Raw genomic sequence first — 16,868 nt, 5'->3', positions numbered from 1 at the left:
ATCAAATAGGGAGAAAAGGGAGCCTCAAGAAATAAGATTTTTATCAGTCTCTGAAATATTCTCCTGAAAATTAAGAAAATGTGTATAAGCAATACCAAGAGCATAGGATGACAAAAGTTAATTCAGAGATGGAAATGAGCAAGACAAATACGAATGATAAGTATCTGGCTGGTATATTCCTGACTTGCATCTGTTAGTGTAATTATGGCTCATGATAGCATCAAGGATACTATCTCTTGGTACTATTTCTAGGAAAAATACTACAGAAGTAACAGAACAGGGCTTGTCTGAAGAGAGTTATTCAAATGTTGGTCAAAATGATGTATGGGAGTAGAGAGAAAAGAATATATTGTCCCAACCCAACCTCCCCCCCCAAGATTAATATCAGTTAACATTTATATGACATTTTACACTTTGTAAAAGAAAGTATTTTCTTCATAGCAATACAATTTACAGAGGTTGAGGTTCAGAGCAACTATGTAACTTGCCCAACTAGTTGGACACAGGATGAGAACTAGATTCTCTTGATTCCAAGTGGCACATTGGCTAGCACTGTATATGGTACATTAGATTTACAAAGTCCCTTATGTGCTTGATATATGCACAACCATCAGAAGTATGGATCCCAGAATCCTATAATCTCAAAGCTAGAAAGAAAACCAGGGTTCAGTTTGTCTTAATTCATTCTAGATCAGAAATTATTTTTATAATGTCTTCAACAAGTGGTCATCTAGACTTCACTTTAGGAATTTTAGGGAAACCTCAAGTAACCCATTCAATTTTTGTACAGCTCTCATTGTCAAGTCGAAATTTGGCTCTTCACAATTTACAGGCAACCACTGAAAATGTCCAGAGTTGGGAGATGAGGCATCTTGTGACCAGTGCAACTGAATCACAAAGTTCATGGGTAGAGCAAGGTCAGAGGAGTAAATTCTAAGAATAATGGGAAGGTAGAAAAGGGTGAGATTGTGATCCCAATTCTGTCTTTTGGAACTAAGCAAAAAAATGCCAAATCCCTCATGAACCACTTTTCAAATGCCTAAAGATGTCTGTCATATTCATTCTTGATTCTTATCTCATTGAAATATTCCTTATTCTTCAGTGAATCATTTAAAGTATAATTATGAAGGATCGTCACTAGCCTGGTAATCATCTATGCATATTCTTCAAGAAATGTAATATCCATACTAAAATCAATACTCTAGATGGAGTCTGGAGAGTACCACAGGACTATTGTATCCTAGGTCCTGAATACTTGTCTCTCAGTGCTTCATCTCTCCAAAGTTATCAATGCAATGATCTAAGTATAAAATCTAAAGACCTTTTCTCAATACTCATCCTTCTTGACTTCTCTGCAGCTTCTGACACTATTGAGCACCCTCTTCTTTTTAATATTTTCTTTAGGCTTTCATGACACCCCTATAATCTAATTGAATTTTCTGACCTGTATGAACACTCCTCAGTCTCTTTTGCTGGATATTTGTCTAGATTATATCCACAAAGAGAGTGTCATAGGGACACCTCTTCTTTCTCTACTATTTCACTTAATGATCTCAGCAGCTCACAAAAATTTAATTATCATCTTCATGCTGATGATTCTCATATCTACTCACCAACCTTGACCTCTTTGTTGACCTCTAGTTTTGTATCTCCTGTCTTTTAGGACATCTCTTGTCCTTTACTCGTCTTAAATTCAACATATTCAACATGTCCAAAATTAAACTTATTATCCTTTTCCAAATCTTTCCCTCCTTCCTAATTTCACTGTTACTGTCGACAATATCACTTTCCTTCCTGTTACTTGGGTTCATAGCATATGGGGGGGGGTCAATCAATCCTCCTCCAGCTCATCCTTGACCCTCCCATATCCCCCATGCCTGTTAAGAGATCTGCCCATTGACACAAAAATAGTAAATGTCAGAGTTGTCATTTGAGCCCATATCTTCCTAACTTCATCATGTGCCAGTCTTCATGGGTTCCAGTAATCAGACCAGTCCCTATGAAGATGAACTGAGCATAGCAGGAAGGGAAGTTTCTGGGCACCTCTTCACTTACCTGTAAATCAGAATGGAATGTGCTCATAATGGATAGAACACTAGGCTTAGAGTTTAGAAGACATGAATTTAAATCTAGTTTCAGTCACTTATTTATGTATGATATTGGCAAGTTACTTAATATTCATTTGCCTCAATTTCCTCAACTGTGAAGCATATACCTTTCAGTACTGTTGCGAGGATAAAATGAGATAATATTTGTAAAGTAGTTAGCACAATGCCTGTACCAAAAAGTACTGCATAAATTCTTATTCTCTTCCCTTTTCCCCTATTGAGTAGAAACAGGATACCACATAGGAAAGGGTCCAGTTTTTTTAGCCAATTAAACTAAGGTCTAGGGTGAGACTCATCTAGAACAGGTTAGTCCTCTTTTTTCAACCTTGTTAGATGAAATCTTTGCCAGATTGTTTTGAGATGTGTGATTTCAGAGGTAACTTCAAATATATCTCCTACATGACATTCATCCTGATCCATCTAGTCCCTCCCCTGAATTTATTTTATATACCTTTTATTTACATATATGTACAAATGTTATTTCCCTCTTTTCCCTCAAAATGGAATATAAATTCTTTGAGGTCAGAAAGTGTGTGTGTGTCTCTTCATTCCATTTTTTCCCTCTTTCTTCTGTCTCTCTGTCTGTGTCTCTGTCTCTGTCTCTCTCTCTCTCTCTCTCTCTCTCTCTCTCACTCTCTTTTTTCTTTTTGTCTTTGTATCTATACTATCTAGTACAATCCTGGGCACTTAGCTTAAGATTAATACATGCATGAGGCAGCTAGGTGGTGCAGTGGATGGAGCACTGGCCCTGGAGTCAGGAGTACTTGAGTTCAAATCTGGCCTCAGCTGTGTGGCCTTGGGCAAGCCACTTAACCCCATTGCCTTGCAAAAACCATAAAAAAAAAAATTACCTAGCGGTAATGTCAGTTCACTTAACCCCCATTGCTTTGCAAAAAAATTACCACAAAAAACAAAACAACAACAAAAAAGATTAACACAAACTTATTGAATGGACAAAAGAATGAATCTCCCACACTGGCCTGTGTAACATTAATTCCTTTGGATAAAATTAAATACATTGTAAATAGTGGGACTACAAAATAAATGCAGATACATACATAGGAAATCAGTCCTCTGACTGACAGCAGCTTCTTTCCACTTCTCCATTTGTTAAAATCTTTTTCCTTCTTGACCTCTCTGAGGTGCTATCTACACATAGGATGGAGGAGGCATGGATAGACAGCAGGTCTTCTGAAAAAAAGATTTAGAGACTCTAGTGGACAGCAAGCTCAATATAATTTAACAGTATATAGTGACAACCAAAATCAATGATCTTGGGAGACAATTAGGAGAGGCAAAGCTTCCATGGTGGGAGGGGGATAGTTTGGACCTCACCATCTGGCCTCATTTAAAAAATTGTATTCAGTTCTGGGTACTACACTTTAAGAATTCTTAAACTACATAACTGATATCTGGGTGGTATAAAATGTTGGGACTGGGGTCAGTTGCACCTGGGTTTGAATGCTACTTCAGATGCTAGTTATATGATATTTAGTTAATAACATATTCTATTTGTCACTCTTTTCTCATTTGAAATATGAGGATAATAATGGTACCTATATCTCAGAGTGCTTGTACAAATCAAATGGCTTAATATCTGCAAAACAATTTGCAAAGGATAGATATATATACATATATGACTACATGAATACATGTTATATACATGTAATAAAACCATAATTATTAATTATTATAGCTGTATAGTATCTAGACAGAGGAAGGCAAGCATACCCTGGGTCCATGTCATATGAAGACAGGAACTTGGTTACATTTAACCTAGAGAAGATTCAAGGTGGGGGGTGGGGTGGGGTAACAATCTGCACCATCTGCAAGCTCTTAAAGGTCTGTCATGTTAAGATGGGTCTTAGTCTTTGTTCCATTTAACTCCAGAAAGACCAGGAGCAGGGACTAGAAGTGGCAAAGAGACAACTTTAGGGTCCACAGCGATGAAAATTTCTTAACAATCCAAAAGCAGAATGGGCTGTTTTCGAAAGTGATGAGCACCTCCTTGGAAGTTATTAAGCAGTGTCTGGAAGCCACTTGTTGAGTATGTTTTAATGGTACTTCCTTTCATGATTGAATTAAACTATATAATCCTCAAATTCTGTCATTCTCCATAAAGTTTACTCTGATCCATCCCTCCCTATGTTTCATCCTTCTCTGCATGACTACTTCTTTTTATTCCTTATCACATTCTAACATATTATTGGTTATATCAGTGAACATGGCTCTCCCTCAATGGACTTTAAACACCATAAGCAATAATCTTTGCTAAACTTTACATCTTCCCCAACACCCAATACAAAGCATTTACCATGGGCATTTAATTGAATTGTTGAACTGAAATGAATCCATCACATTGGGACTGATAAAGTTAACTGTCAACAGAGAGAAGTTTAATAAGAGAATAGGACATCAAAGTAGTTTTTAAAAATAGATTTCTTAATTTTTTGTTTTAACATTGTGTAAATTTCTTTCCCTCATCCCTCCTAGAAAGTCATAGATAACAACCAAAAAAGTTAAGAAAAATGGGAAAAGAAAAAAATCAGCAAAACTTATTAATATGTCCCAAAACTTCATGATTTTATGGCTGTAGAAGTTCCATCTCTGCATTAGAGTGGGAGAAAAAGGAAGTATATATCTCATATAGACAAATGCACACATATGTGTGTATATGTATATGTCTATGATGATGACATTTGACTTTTGTTCTCGAAGATCATGACATGAGGGAGGTCATGTCATAAGAATCAAGTGTATTAGATTTGAGTGAGGGGGTGCTGTGCTAAATCATCAACCAACCTCACTTTTTCCTTTAGGAGCCATCTGAATTCAGTGGTCAGATATGACTGGAGATGTCCCTGGATAACACATATTCTTTGGAGCTAATCTTGTTTTTTGAAATTATTTAATATTCACCTTCTATTGTTTTGTGGTTGTTCTTTGTATTTATGTTATTGTTGTTGTTTTGTATATTCTCTTGGCTCTGTTTGCTTCATTTTGCATCAATTCATTTAAATCTGTGCTTCTCTGTTCATTACATTTGTCATTTCTTACAACATAGTAATATTCCATTACATTCATGTCCCACAATTTGCTTGGTCATTTCCCAATTGTAGGCATCTACTTTGTTTCCTGTTCTTCATTACCACAAAAAAGCTGCTAAAAAATTTTGGAGGTGTATCAGAGTAACTGACTACTACCTTGGTATTTGATACTAAGCCCTACCTCTTTTTTTGCAGGTTATTTTGTTAATCCTTAAGGATTCATTCTCCCTGACCCCATGAGGTTCTCCTTGATCTTTTGGAGTCAAAGGAGATAAAATATATATGAGAGGAATGGGTCTGTGTCCATAGTCATGAGGTCATGGGGCCATCAAAATACATCAGAAAAAAACGTAAATACAGATTTAGGGTTCAAATGAAGATAACATTAAAAATGAGTGATATAGATAATAAGTGAGAAAGATAAATCCTCTCTCTATCATGTTAATCAACTTTGATCTATCCTTATTCAGAAACGTGAACTTTCTATGAACAAACCATTTGGAAAAAAAGGGTCATCCCACCATGTTCTCATCCATGGTTCTCCCACCCCAGCACTCACATCTCTTTCTGATCATTTATATATTCTATGCTGCCTTGATTCTAGTCATCATCCCTACCTCTTCTCCACTCTTCATCTCTACCTCCACACATACACACACAACTTGATCTTCAACCTTAGGGCACAAGATTGTTATAGGTGAACCTCTCTCCTTCATTTGCTCAGAACTACCCCCTCCAAATCACTTCTACTCATCTTTATATCATATTGTTTTTTTCCTAACTTCTTTACATGCTGTTTTATGTCATTAGAATGTAAGATCCTTGAGGGCAAGAATGGTCTTGCCAGTTAGTTTTTGTTTTGTTTTGGTTTTTTGGGTTGGTTGGTTTTTAGTTTTTGCAAGGCAATGGGGTTAAGTGACTTGTCCAAGGTCACACAGCTAAGTAATTCTTGTCTGAGGTCAAATTTGAACTCAGGTCTTCCTGACTCCAGGGCCAGTGCTCTACCCATTGTTCTATCCACTACTACACTACCTAGCTGCCCCTCCATTTTGTTTTTGAATTCCCAGAGCTTAGCACAGTACCTAGCATCTAATAAATGCTCTATCTATCCATCTAGAACAATGAACTGAAGGAAGAAATTAGAGGTTAGATCCAAGGGAGATTTTCCTGGGAAAATGTCCACTCAGAAAAAGCACAGACATCAGTATGGTTTCAGGAACCCCCAAGTAAATCAAATTGTTCTGTCAGTACCAGGTCCAGTAACCATTAAGGTCACTTACTTCTAGCTCATTTTATAGGCTCATTAAACCTGGGGAGTGAGGCAACAGAATATTTGTGACTGTCAATGAATAAGGACCATTTTTCAATGACAATGATCTCCTCAGTTCTTTTGATCTTTGGATAAAAATGAACTGTGATATATCAAAATGACTTGGTACTACTTCAAATTCTCAGGATAGTCAGTTAAAAGTTAAAATCCTTAAAACACCAAAACAAGTGTCCATTTTTTTGAGAGAGGATCAAGTCAGCCTTAATGTTACTGGGTCATCCCCACTTTCTCCAGGGAGACTGAGAACTAGTGGGTGGTGAAGATTCTCTATGGCTACTCAGAACTGGATCTCCCACCCTCCTCTTACTGCAGCTAAGTCTGCAGTTTCAATCATAGGGAGAGTGTAAGGAGAGTAGTTTCCTAAAGAAGATCCTGAAGAATGACTTACACTTCAGTGGGAAGAAGCAGTAAGCAGGCATCAATGGAGCAATGCTTGGTGTAGAATTAGGAGCTGGGAAGGGCACTAGTAGGATGGTATTTGGGATAGAGCAAGGGAAGGGGGTGAAGATGGAGACAATGAGTAAATGCCAGAAGCTTATTGCAGGTCTTGAAAAGGGAAGAAATTAGGAGGAAGGCTACAGACCCAGCTCTTAAATCTCCTACAAAGGAACATACAAAATTCAGAAATGAATATATTAGATCTAAAATAGCTCTTCTTTCTCTATGTTGCTCCTATCCTGAACTCTGACCTAAAGCAGCAATTTCATCCCTGCCCATGGGCTATTTCTGTGTATCCAATGTGAGGCAAAGGACTATATGCAATGGGTGAGACAACATAAGAAGAGCATGTTTTTGCTTCCATCCCCCAGTCTAAGATCCCAGAAATACAGTAGCAGGGGTAATATGAATAACCCTCAATGGTATTCATTCCCTTCTCCCTGATTATACCTCAAAATAGTTTGGAAGCTGAGGAGTGAAGGGAGATTTTTTTCCCTTGTTCAATGAACTAACCTCATCATCAATTTAATCTTAGATCCTATTAGCCACAAAGCAAATTGAGCACAAATTCAGTTTGTCTCCAGAAGAATTTAGAACAAAACTTCAAACTTCCTGGGATGTTTCTGGAATTCATCAAAAATCCGTATGCTTCCAATCAGACAATAGTGCCTGGTCATTTTATGATAATGAAGGATCAGACAACCCTGAAATCGAAGTTGAGTTGCAACAGCTTTGACCTAAATGTGAATGACAGGTGGTGCTGTGGTACAGTAGGAAGAACACAGAAACTGTAGTGAAAGACCTGGATTCAAATTCTTCTTTACTTTGTTTTGTTGTTGTGTCGTTTCCAACTCTCCATGACCCCATTTGGGGTTTTCTTGGCAATGTTTTGCCTATAGTGGTTGGCATTTCCTTCTCCAACTCATTTTACAGATGAGAAAACTGAAGCAAACAGAGTTAATTTAAGTACTACTATCTATGTGACCTTAGACAAGTCAATTTTCTCAGACCTCAGATGATGGGTTTGAACTAGAAGTAGCTAGATTTCATTTCAAACTTTCCTGGACATATGAAGCTGGTGGAAATAATTCCCTAGCTTTGACCATAATAATCTATTCTGTTGATTCATGCCTTGTAATAATAGTTAATATTTATTTAGTGATTTAAGATTTTCAGAGCATTTTACATATAAATTGTCTCATGAGCTAATAAGACTAATTATTTTCTCTATTTTTCTAATGGAAATACTGAGACTCAAAGAAATTAAATTAGTCAATCAACTAGCCTTTATGCAAGACATTTCCAAGAGCCAGGCACAATGTTAGACAATAGGGATCCAAATAAATAAAAGACAAAAAAACAGTTCCTGCCCTCAAAGAGCTCACAGTCTAATCAGGGAGACAACATGGACAACATGGCAGCAACTATGTACAAAGAAGATATCAACAAGATAAACTGGAAATACTCAACAGAAAGAAGGCATCTAGATTAAGGACTGGGAAAGTCTCTTATAGAAGTTGGGAAATTGGTTGAGACTTGAAGGAAGTCAGAGAAGCCAGGTGGGAAGAAGAGATTAGGAGGGAAATCATTCTAGGCATAGGGGGTAGTCTGTGAAAATGCCCAGAGATGGACAGTGTTATGAGCAGGAAGAACAGCAAGGAAATCAATGCCACAGCTCACAGAGGAGGCTGTGAAAGAGGATGAGAGCTGGTATGAAGAATAGATAGTTATGAAAATTTTTGAAAATCAGATGAAGGAGTTTGTTTTGATCTTGGAGATAATGAGTTAATGGAGTTTCTTGAATACAGGGACAGGGAGGATGATATGGTCAGATCTAGGTTTTAGGAAGATCAATATGACATTCGAGAAGTACAGAGATACTTGAGGCAGGGAGACCAACCAAAGAGCTTTGCATTAGGTTAAGTCACTTTCCCTGTGGTCACTTGGCATGTATAGGTCAGAGGTAGAATTCAAATGCAGGTCTTCCTGGATTTAAATCCATTATATCATTTAGTCTCTCATAGACAATGTCTCCAAGGTCCTTGGAGATTTCAGAAAATGAGTCCTATTGGAGATTCTAGATAATACTATCCTAGATCATTCAGAGAGCTGAAAAAGACTATGAGGAAACTGAAGCCCACTGAAGTGAAGTCACTTGCCCAAGGTCACACAACTACTGGGTGGTAGAGCTGAGATTTAAACCCCAGACCTATGATTCTAAAGTCCCAGTGCTGAAATAGGACTTCAGAATATTAATTTCAGGGAAGAGGAGAAGACCAGCATGGTAGAATGATTGTTGGATTTGGAGTCAGTCAACCTGGATGCAAATCCCAGTTCTGCTAAATAACCTTCAGCAAGTCACTTAGGCTTTCTGATTCTTGGTATCCTTATTTGTAAAACAGAGTTAGACTAGAGGGCCTCTAAGTTTCCTTCCATTTTGAGTATATTATCCTAGGAGTGAAAAGACAGATCAGTAACTGAGCCATCCGTAAGCATCCACTCAGCTCTGAAGGGGGAGCAGCTCTGAAAGAAGTCAGACATTCTACAACTGGGGCTCTGTCTCCCAGAAAAATGCCTTCCCACATCCTTTCCTCAAACACATTTAAGATTTTGCCATCTTTTATACTTTAGTAGGAATAAATTTCTTGGAATTTGCTTCAAGAGTAGGTTTTATGCAAGATGACCATCAGGAACCCAAAAGGTAGATTGTTCATCACTGAATCTTTATCTACCCCAATTTTTTTCAAATAAAGTAAGCCCCAATAAAGGCCTCCTGAACTGAAAAATTATGCAACTCCAAACTGTGCTTTGACTCTCTTCTGGTTAGAGTTGAGGTGACTGTAGATAAACTGGTTTTTCAGGGGGGCATTAGTGGAACCTGGTATCCCCCCGGGGAGAGGGGGGGAGAACTCTTTATTCAATGGTTTTTCTGGCCAGAACCTCCAGAATTTATGTGGGGCATAATCAATCTTATAAAATCCTGAACCCTATTTGTATGTATTGGGGGGAGAAGGGGTGGTCACAGGAGGAGGCAAATTTAGTGATTCTTAAAATCAAATGTCTTTTTGACCTGGATTTTGAAGTTCTATAATGCTGTCCTTCCAGTCTTTCTGAACCTCCTCCTCCTCCTCTCCCACCCCACCCAGTCCCCATGCCTCCAGTGTTCTATGCAGGTGCTGGCCTTCAGGGAGTTGTGGGGGGAAGGGGGTTGTCTTCAGGAAGTTTCCAGCAGCCAATGCAAATCAAGGCAACTCCCTGATATTGAAGTTGAACCTGCAGGCACAGATCTGTCTGAGGAAAGCAGCCCAGGCTTCTCCCGGAGATTTAATCCACGAGTTTCTGAGTCACCTGCCCTGGACTTCTCTACCTACAGTTTATGAGGTGCTCTCCAAGGGCCAAAAAACTGTAACCAGTAAATCTAAGAATTGTCCCTTTCTGTGAACTGAAATCAACTTCCTCCCTCCCCCCAATAAAGAAGTTGGGTCCATTAAGGGAAAACTAAATAATCATTGAGGCTGTGGATATAAATCCAGTAACTCAATATGTGACCTCAGACAATAGTCTGGGCTCTAGTTTCATGTATCAAGAGGGAAGCAAAACTGAGGAGCCATTAGGAATAATAAAAGGGATACAAAAACCTCAATAGGTAAAATGAAAGTGATCTCAACCTCTCAATCAATCAATCAATAAACATTTGTTAAGTACCTACTATGTATCAGACATTATGCTAAGTGTTAGGAATACAAAAGAAGCTAAAGACAGTCCTTGTCCTCTAGGAGTTTACAATCTAATGGAAAAGCAACATACAAACAACTATAAACAAAGCAAGTTCTATCAAGGAGAAATAAGGAAAAATTGAAAGGGAAAAAGCACTGGAATTCAGAGGAATTATGAGGAAGGCTTCCTAAAGAAGGTGGAGTTTTTGTTGGGATTTCAAGGAAGCCAGGGAAGTCAGTATGAATTAGAATGTCAGTGGGCTAGGAGCAGATGCCCATTCTGTACTACTGCACTAGGTTCCCCCACTTGTTCATTTCTGAATAGTGTCTTTAGAAAGGAGACAGGAACAGTCCGTGATCAAACAAACTACTCTGTAGACTGATATATTTTTCAAGGGGTTTTTTGGTTTGTTTTTTTTGGGGGGGGGGGTTGGCAAGGCAACGGGGTTAAGTGGCTTGCCCAAAGCTACACAACTAGGTAATTATTAAGTGTCTGAGGCCGGATTTGAACTCAGGTACTCCTGATTCCAGGGCCAGAGCTCTATCCACTGTGGCCACCTAGCCGCCCCTCTGTGGGCTGATATTGAGGGCGATTTCTTCAGCAAATGACAAAGGAAATAAACGCATTCTGATGTTGAAGAGAGTTGTTCTACATTGGTCTAGAAACTAGTTTTGAAATCAAGCTGAATCACCCTCTTCTTTCTTTTCTACCAATCCATGTGCTTCCAGGTTGGTACAGGAGAGAAAGGAAGAAGGAAAAGAGCAATTATTTAAGCATCTTTGTGCCAGAAACTTAGCACAGATCTCATTTGATCCTCACAATAAGTGGGGTGGGGTGGCAGGTAAGTATTGCTATTAGCATTACTGCCATTTTACAATTGAGGAAACTGAGACAGCCAGAGGTTAAGATGACTTGCCCAGGGTCATATAATTAATTAGAATCTTAGACTGGATTTGAACCCTGGTCTTTCAACTCTAGAACCAGCACTCTCATCTACTGCACTATTTAACAGCCTCTAAAATGAAAAGAATACTGGATTTGAAAGCATGTGACATATCATATAGGTCACATGGATCACATGGGAAGTGGCCATAGGTGAATCATTAGAAGTGACCTCCAAGCCCTCTATCTCTCAGAGCTCTTTGAGAAATTGCCCCCACTCTGTCTTATTTTTTTCCTTCCCATTCTCAACTCTACATTTTCTCCCCTCTTCAATCCCCTATTACCCTATTCAATCACTTTTCTAAAACATAACATTGGATTATTCTCACTATCCATCTCAAGGACAACTAGATCACCAAAAGACCTAAGTTCAAATCTGTCCTCAGATACTTCTTAGCTGTGTGATTTTGGACAAGTCATTTAACTATGTTTGCCTCAGTTTCCTCATCTTTAAAATGAGCTGGAGAAGGAAATGGCAAACCCCTCTTTGCCAAGAAAACCTTAAATGGGGTCATGAAGAGATGGACACAACTGAACAACAACAACAATCCATTTCTTCAACTGCTACTATTCTTGGGTTGCTCACTGAACAGAGCTTAAGAAATAATACAATGTTTGCTGGGTCCATTATAAATCTATGTTCTCTAAACTCATCCAGGCCATCACTAAGGTAAAACAATACATTTGCAACTATTCACTCCTCCCTGATTAATTCTTCATCTCATTCCCCAAAATATCTATTCCAAATCTTTTCACCTCAAATGGCCCAAGTTACTCCCTATCCCAGCCTTAAAGCTGAGGATATCAAGAAGTCATTCACCCTAGTCTTCTCCTCCTTTATCCCATTCCCTATATTTAAAAGTCCCTTGACATTTCCTCCTTTCTCTTCTCTTTTACTGCCTCTGAAGTTGGTCCTTCTTACCAACTCCAACATGTATACATTTCCTATATACTTTTAATTTCTCCAGCAGGTCATTCTCATGATCATCCCCTCCTACAAAGGTCCATCTCTAGCACTGATATACTGATCATTGAATGGTTTGTTAGTCATTAGAAATACCATCTTTTTTCTTTTGTTTTTACTTGTTGAATATCTATGGGAGTTTGGCATTTGCACTAATGAGAATTTTCTTTTTAATATTCATTTTCTCAGTAACACTATGAGACAGATAAGATATAGTTGTCTTCATTTTATAGGTGAGAAAATTGAGAATAAGGGCACATGCTTTATGGAGTTTGCATTCAAGTCCCAATACTCTGACTTTTTCTACTTTATCCACTTTGTCATACTTTCTACTCTATCATACTATTTGATAACTTTGGTAGTTGTAACTGATGCCCACCTGCCTTTTAGTATGGGAAAGAGGGGGATAAATATCAATCTTTAAAATGAACACGTTGAGAATTAACTCACTGATACGAGGAAGGAGAGGGGTAGAATCTCCCAGGAGGCCAGACTCTGTCCAAATCATAACTTAAACTGCTGGCAAAGTGAGGACTTGTTTCTGCCAAATCCTAAGGTCAGAAGCATTTTCATTATTTTTCTAAGACAGAGACGTCCCCATCCTCTTTTTACTCTAGGAAAAGATTAAAGGTAAATATTGCCTCATGGAACCAAGACAACTGGAAAGAATATCCATCAGGCAAAAACATGGGAGAGGATTCTTTAAATCATTCCCATCACCAGGAGTTAACTGATGCAGCAGTCCTTTCCTAGAAGGGCCTATGGAACTTGACATACATTGTCCATATTACCCCATATTCTGTCATGGTTCAGAGAGATTAAATGACTCAACCATAGAGTCTGGAGACAGGTAAAAAAAAGATAAAAATCTTGGAGAGACAAAACCAATCAGAACTTCTAGGCAGAAGAGTTGGGGGTCATGCTTTGTCAAATTATTTGAGTTCTTCAGAAGAAAAGTCATCATAACATTAAGGTAAAATAATTAATCATAGAATGGGAAATATAACATTACACCTGGAAGGGACTTTCACAATCACCAACCCCATTAGATTGTAAGCTCCTTGAAAGTAGGCACTGTCTTGTCTCTTTTTACTTAGCACACTGTTTGATGCATAGTAAGTACTTAAATAAATGTTTAATGAATGAATGAATGTAGTACAGAAGCTAGCAAATTGTGACACAAAGGTTAAATTCAATCTATTACCATTTCTATATGGCCCAAGATAGACCAGATTTAGTCCTTAGATCAAAAGTTTGCAGACTCTTATCTAAATCATCCCTCACCCCCATTTCACAGGTGAGAAAACTGAAACCCAAAGGGTTTATCTGACTTGTCCAAAGTCACATAACAAAGTTTATGATAAAGTTGCTTTTAGAAGCCAGATTTCTTAACTTTTACTCCTCTGCTCCTCCCTGAAAGACTTTTTTTTAGGTTTTTGTAAGGCAATGGGGTTAAGTGGTTTGCCCAAGGCCACACAGCTAGGTAATTATTAAGGGTCTGAGGTTGGATTTGAACTCAGGTACTCCTGACTTCAGGACCAGTGCTCTATCCACTACCTAGCCAGACCCCCGTAAGACTTCAAAAGAATTTTTTTTATCATGTTCTTAGTTATCAACAAGTATGAACATTTTCATACACAAAGGACAGAAATAGGAAACTACCTCCTGCCATTTTTCAGCTTCAATCTGTTCCTCTGACACAGTTGGATAACCAAGACAGACATAATTCACTTCAGAATCTTCATATATGTATGTATATGTATATATAATATATATATATATATATATATATATATATATGAGCTAAAAAATGTATCAAGCACAATAGGGGAAATATTTTACACATACCCATAAACATACACACATACCCACAGACACACATACACACACACACACACACACACACACACACACACACACACACACACACACACACACACACACACATACACATATTTAGGCAAACCACTCCCATGCCCACACCAGGTCTGGAAACTTTGACAAAGGAAGCAAAGAGAGAGAGAGAGAAGAGCAAATTCAAAATAAACAAATGACTAGTCATCTCAAGGTCTTCTCTTCAATGACCAAACCCCAACATAGTCTATCTGTACCCTGTGGTCTTCAGCATACAATATTTTCCTTGACCTTGAGGGAGATGGATACTGTTGGTCTGGTAGCTTGTTGGATTTCTCTTCAGAAAGTTCATGCTCTACTTCTATCTCTTTATGTTCCCAGATTGCTCCATTACCCAGGCCTTAAAGATACTTGGGAACAAGCTCAAAGAATATGAAGTAAAGTTTAATCCTCCCAATCTGATGGCAGTCTGTGACTATTTTCATAACACTTTCATCCGGCATTTAAAACTCTACCAGTATGTCCTCTGTAAAGATCAGGATGTGCAACAGAACAAGGAATCTTTAATCCTCTGCCCTCCACCGCTGCCCCTTCCATTGTCTGAAGGTGTTGATAAAGAGCTTTGGAAGTATCAACAGAAGGTGGCTGAGCTCACAGCTGCTGAGGTACAGAACCGGACCAATATGTTGCTTCTGAGGGAGACTCTGCACCTGGAAAAAGAGCATACAATGCAGAAGATCTTTGAAGGAATCACCCTGAAAAAAATGGAGGTCCTAAACCGAGAGGTAAGACGCAATAATGCGAAGCGATGGCATTGAGCAGTAGTTAGGGAACTGGACTTGAACTTACGAAGACCTGTGTTCAAATCCTACCCATGGTGTAAATTCCATTCCCATTTCTTTTCCCCTTTTTTTCTTCCCCCTTTCTTTCTCTTTCTCTTCCTATCTTTTCTTCTCTACCCCCCATTATTAACTCTTTTGGTTCCTCTTCTCTCCTTCATATCCCATTTCTTCTTAATGAATCTCCCCAATTCTTAATTTTTTTGTTTTTATTGTCATTATTATCATTGAAAGTTCATATGGATTACAAGTACAGAGTCTCAGATATAAAACTAGTAGGGACTTCATTTAGTCCAACTCCTCATTTAGCAGTCTGAAGGAACTTTATTACTGTGATCTGAGATTAGAAAGATTGAAAAACAAGGGACTAAAATAGTGCTTCCTAGCTTTTATATTATAGGATTCCTCCATGTGGGTTAAGACAAAATCACACTAAATGTAAAAGTTTTGTCCAGTGGCCAACTAATAGATTAACCTATTAGAGAAACCATCTATAAATGCACAAGATAAGGTAAGGACAGAGCTGGGACTGGAACTCAAGTTCATTAACTTCTAGTTCATGTGTGCTCACCTTTATCCAATGGCAGTAAATTGCCCTGCTAGAAGGAACTGTATCTAAGGTCACAGAGGAAGGAAAGGACAAAAAATGAGACTCCTAGTTCATTGTCTCTTAGCCCAACCATTCTTCTGACTCCCTATTGAACCCTCAAAACCAGTTGTGTCCTCTTTCTTTTCAGGCATTGGAAGATGTCATCCACAAAGCCATCCACACACAGATTGAGTCCCTGAAGGAACTCTTGGAGAATGAGATAAAGACCATGTATGCAATATTAGATCTAAAATTGCAAAAGAAGACTTTGAAAGCTCCTCTTCCATACCCTCCAGATGAAAGCCATGCAAGTCAAATGGATCTCAAAAAGGAAAAAAACAAGAAAATCAAAGAAAAAAAAAAGAATTAGACTAGTGCCCAATTTGAGAAATACACTGTTTCCAAGTGACTTAGACACTTCCTGGAAATTAAATGCATTTTTTTTAAATCAACACTTATAGCCATACCTCTATATGAGACATAGCTGTGACAGCTGTGAAAATCAACATTTTTCTTAGTGGTGGAATAATAAGCTTTTCTTCATTACCACCTAGTATTGGTATCATCCATATAGGATCTGCTCCATAAATTCTAATGACCTATTCTCTATTGAGGGAAAAACCAATGAAAGTGAACTCAAATTGTAACAGGGAAAAATTAGGGCTTATGTTTGTAAAGATTTCCTAAGTGGCACATAGTTCTAGGGCATATGTCTAGGGGCCTGTCAAGGGCCATTTGGATATTTCTAACATCATTCAAAGGCTGTGTTTGTTCAAATATTTAATTCATCCCTAAAAAGCTCCTGGATTTACTGAATTTCGAGTATAGCTGTGGTTGCCTTGGCAGAGCCAGATCTAGGCTTGAAATTCTAAGTCAGAGGTTGCCTGTCCCTGTTCTAGGATGTAAGAATGGTTGGTGCTCTCTCTCTCTCTCTCTCTCAGGATCTTTGAAAAGAGAAAATGCATTTTTCTCTTGGGAATTTAAATACAGGCCTGCCTATAGAGAAATGGGTAAGATGACTTCTGAAGAACTCTTGTAAC

General features: G+C 38.3%; 1 protein-coding gene across 1 annotated transcript in view; it reads left to right on the top strand.

Annotated features, from left to right (window-relative positions):
• Window positions 1-16,280, top strand: part of C1H8orf74 (chromosome 1 C8orf74 homolog) — a 66,266-nt gene extending 49,986 nt beyond the window's left edge. Inside the window, exons 3-4 of the mRNA XM_074225354.1 lie at window positions 14,782-15,185; window positions 15,977-16,280. Of these exons, the coding sequence (XP_074081455.1) occupies window positions 14,782-15,185; window positions 15,977-16,198 (626 nt within the window). The 3' untranslated portion in view covers window positions 16,199-16,280. The remainder of the gene's footprint in view (window positions 1-14,781; window positions 15,186-15,976) is intronic.
• Window positions 16,281-16,868: the final 588 nt, after the last annotated feature.

Source organism: Macrotis lagotis, chromosome 1 (genome assembly GCF_037893015.1).
Source record: "Macrotis lagotis isolate mMagLag1 chromosome 1, bilby.v1.9.chrom.fasta, whole genome shotgun sequence".
Classification (NCBI taxonomy): domain Eukaryota; kingdom Metazoa; phylum Chordata; class Mammalia; order Peramelemorphia; family Peramelidae; genus Macrotis; species Macrotis lagotis.
Note: the sequence above shows the minus strand (reverse complement) of the source record. Positions and strands in the feature narration are given on the sequence as shown.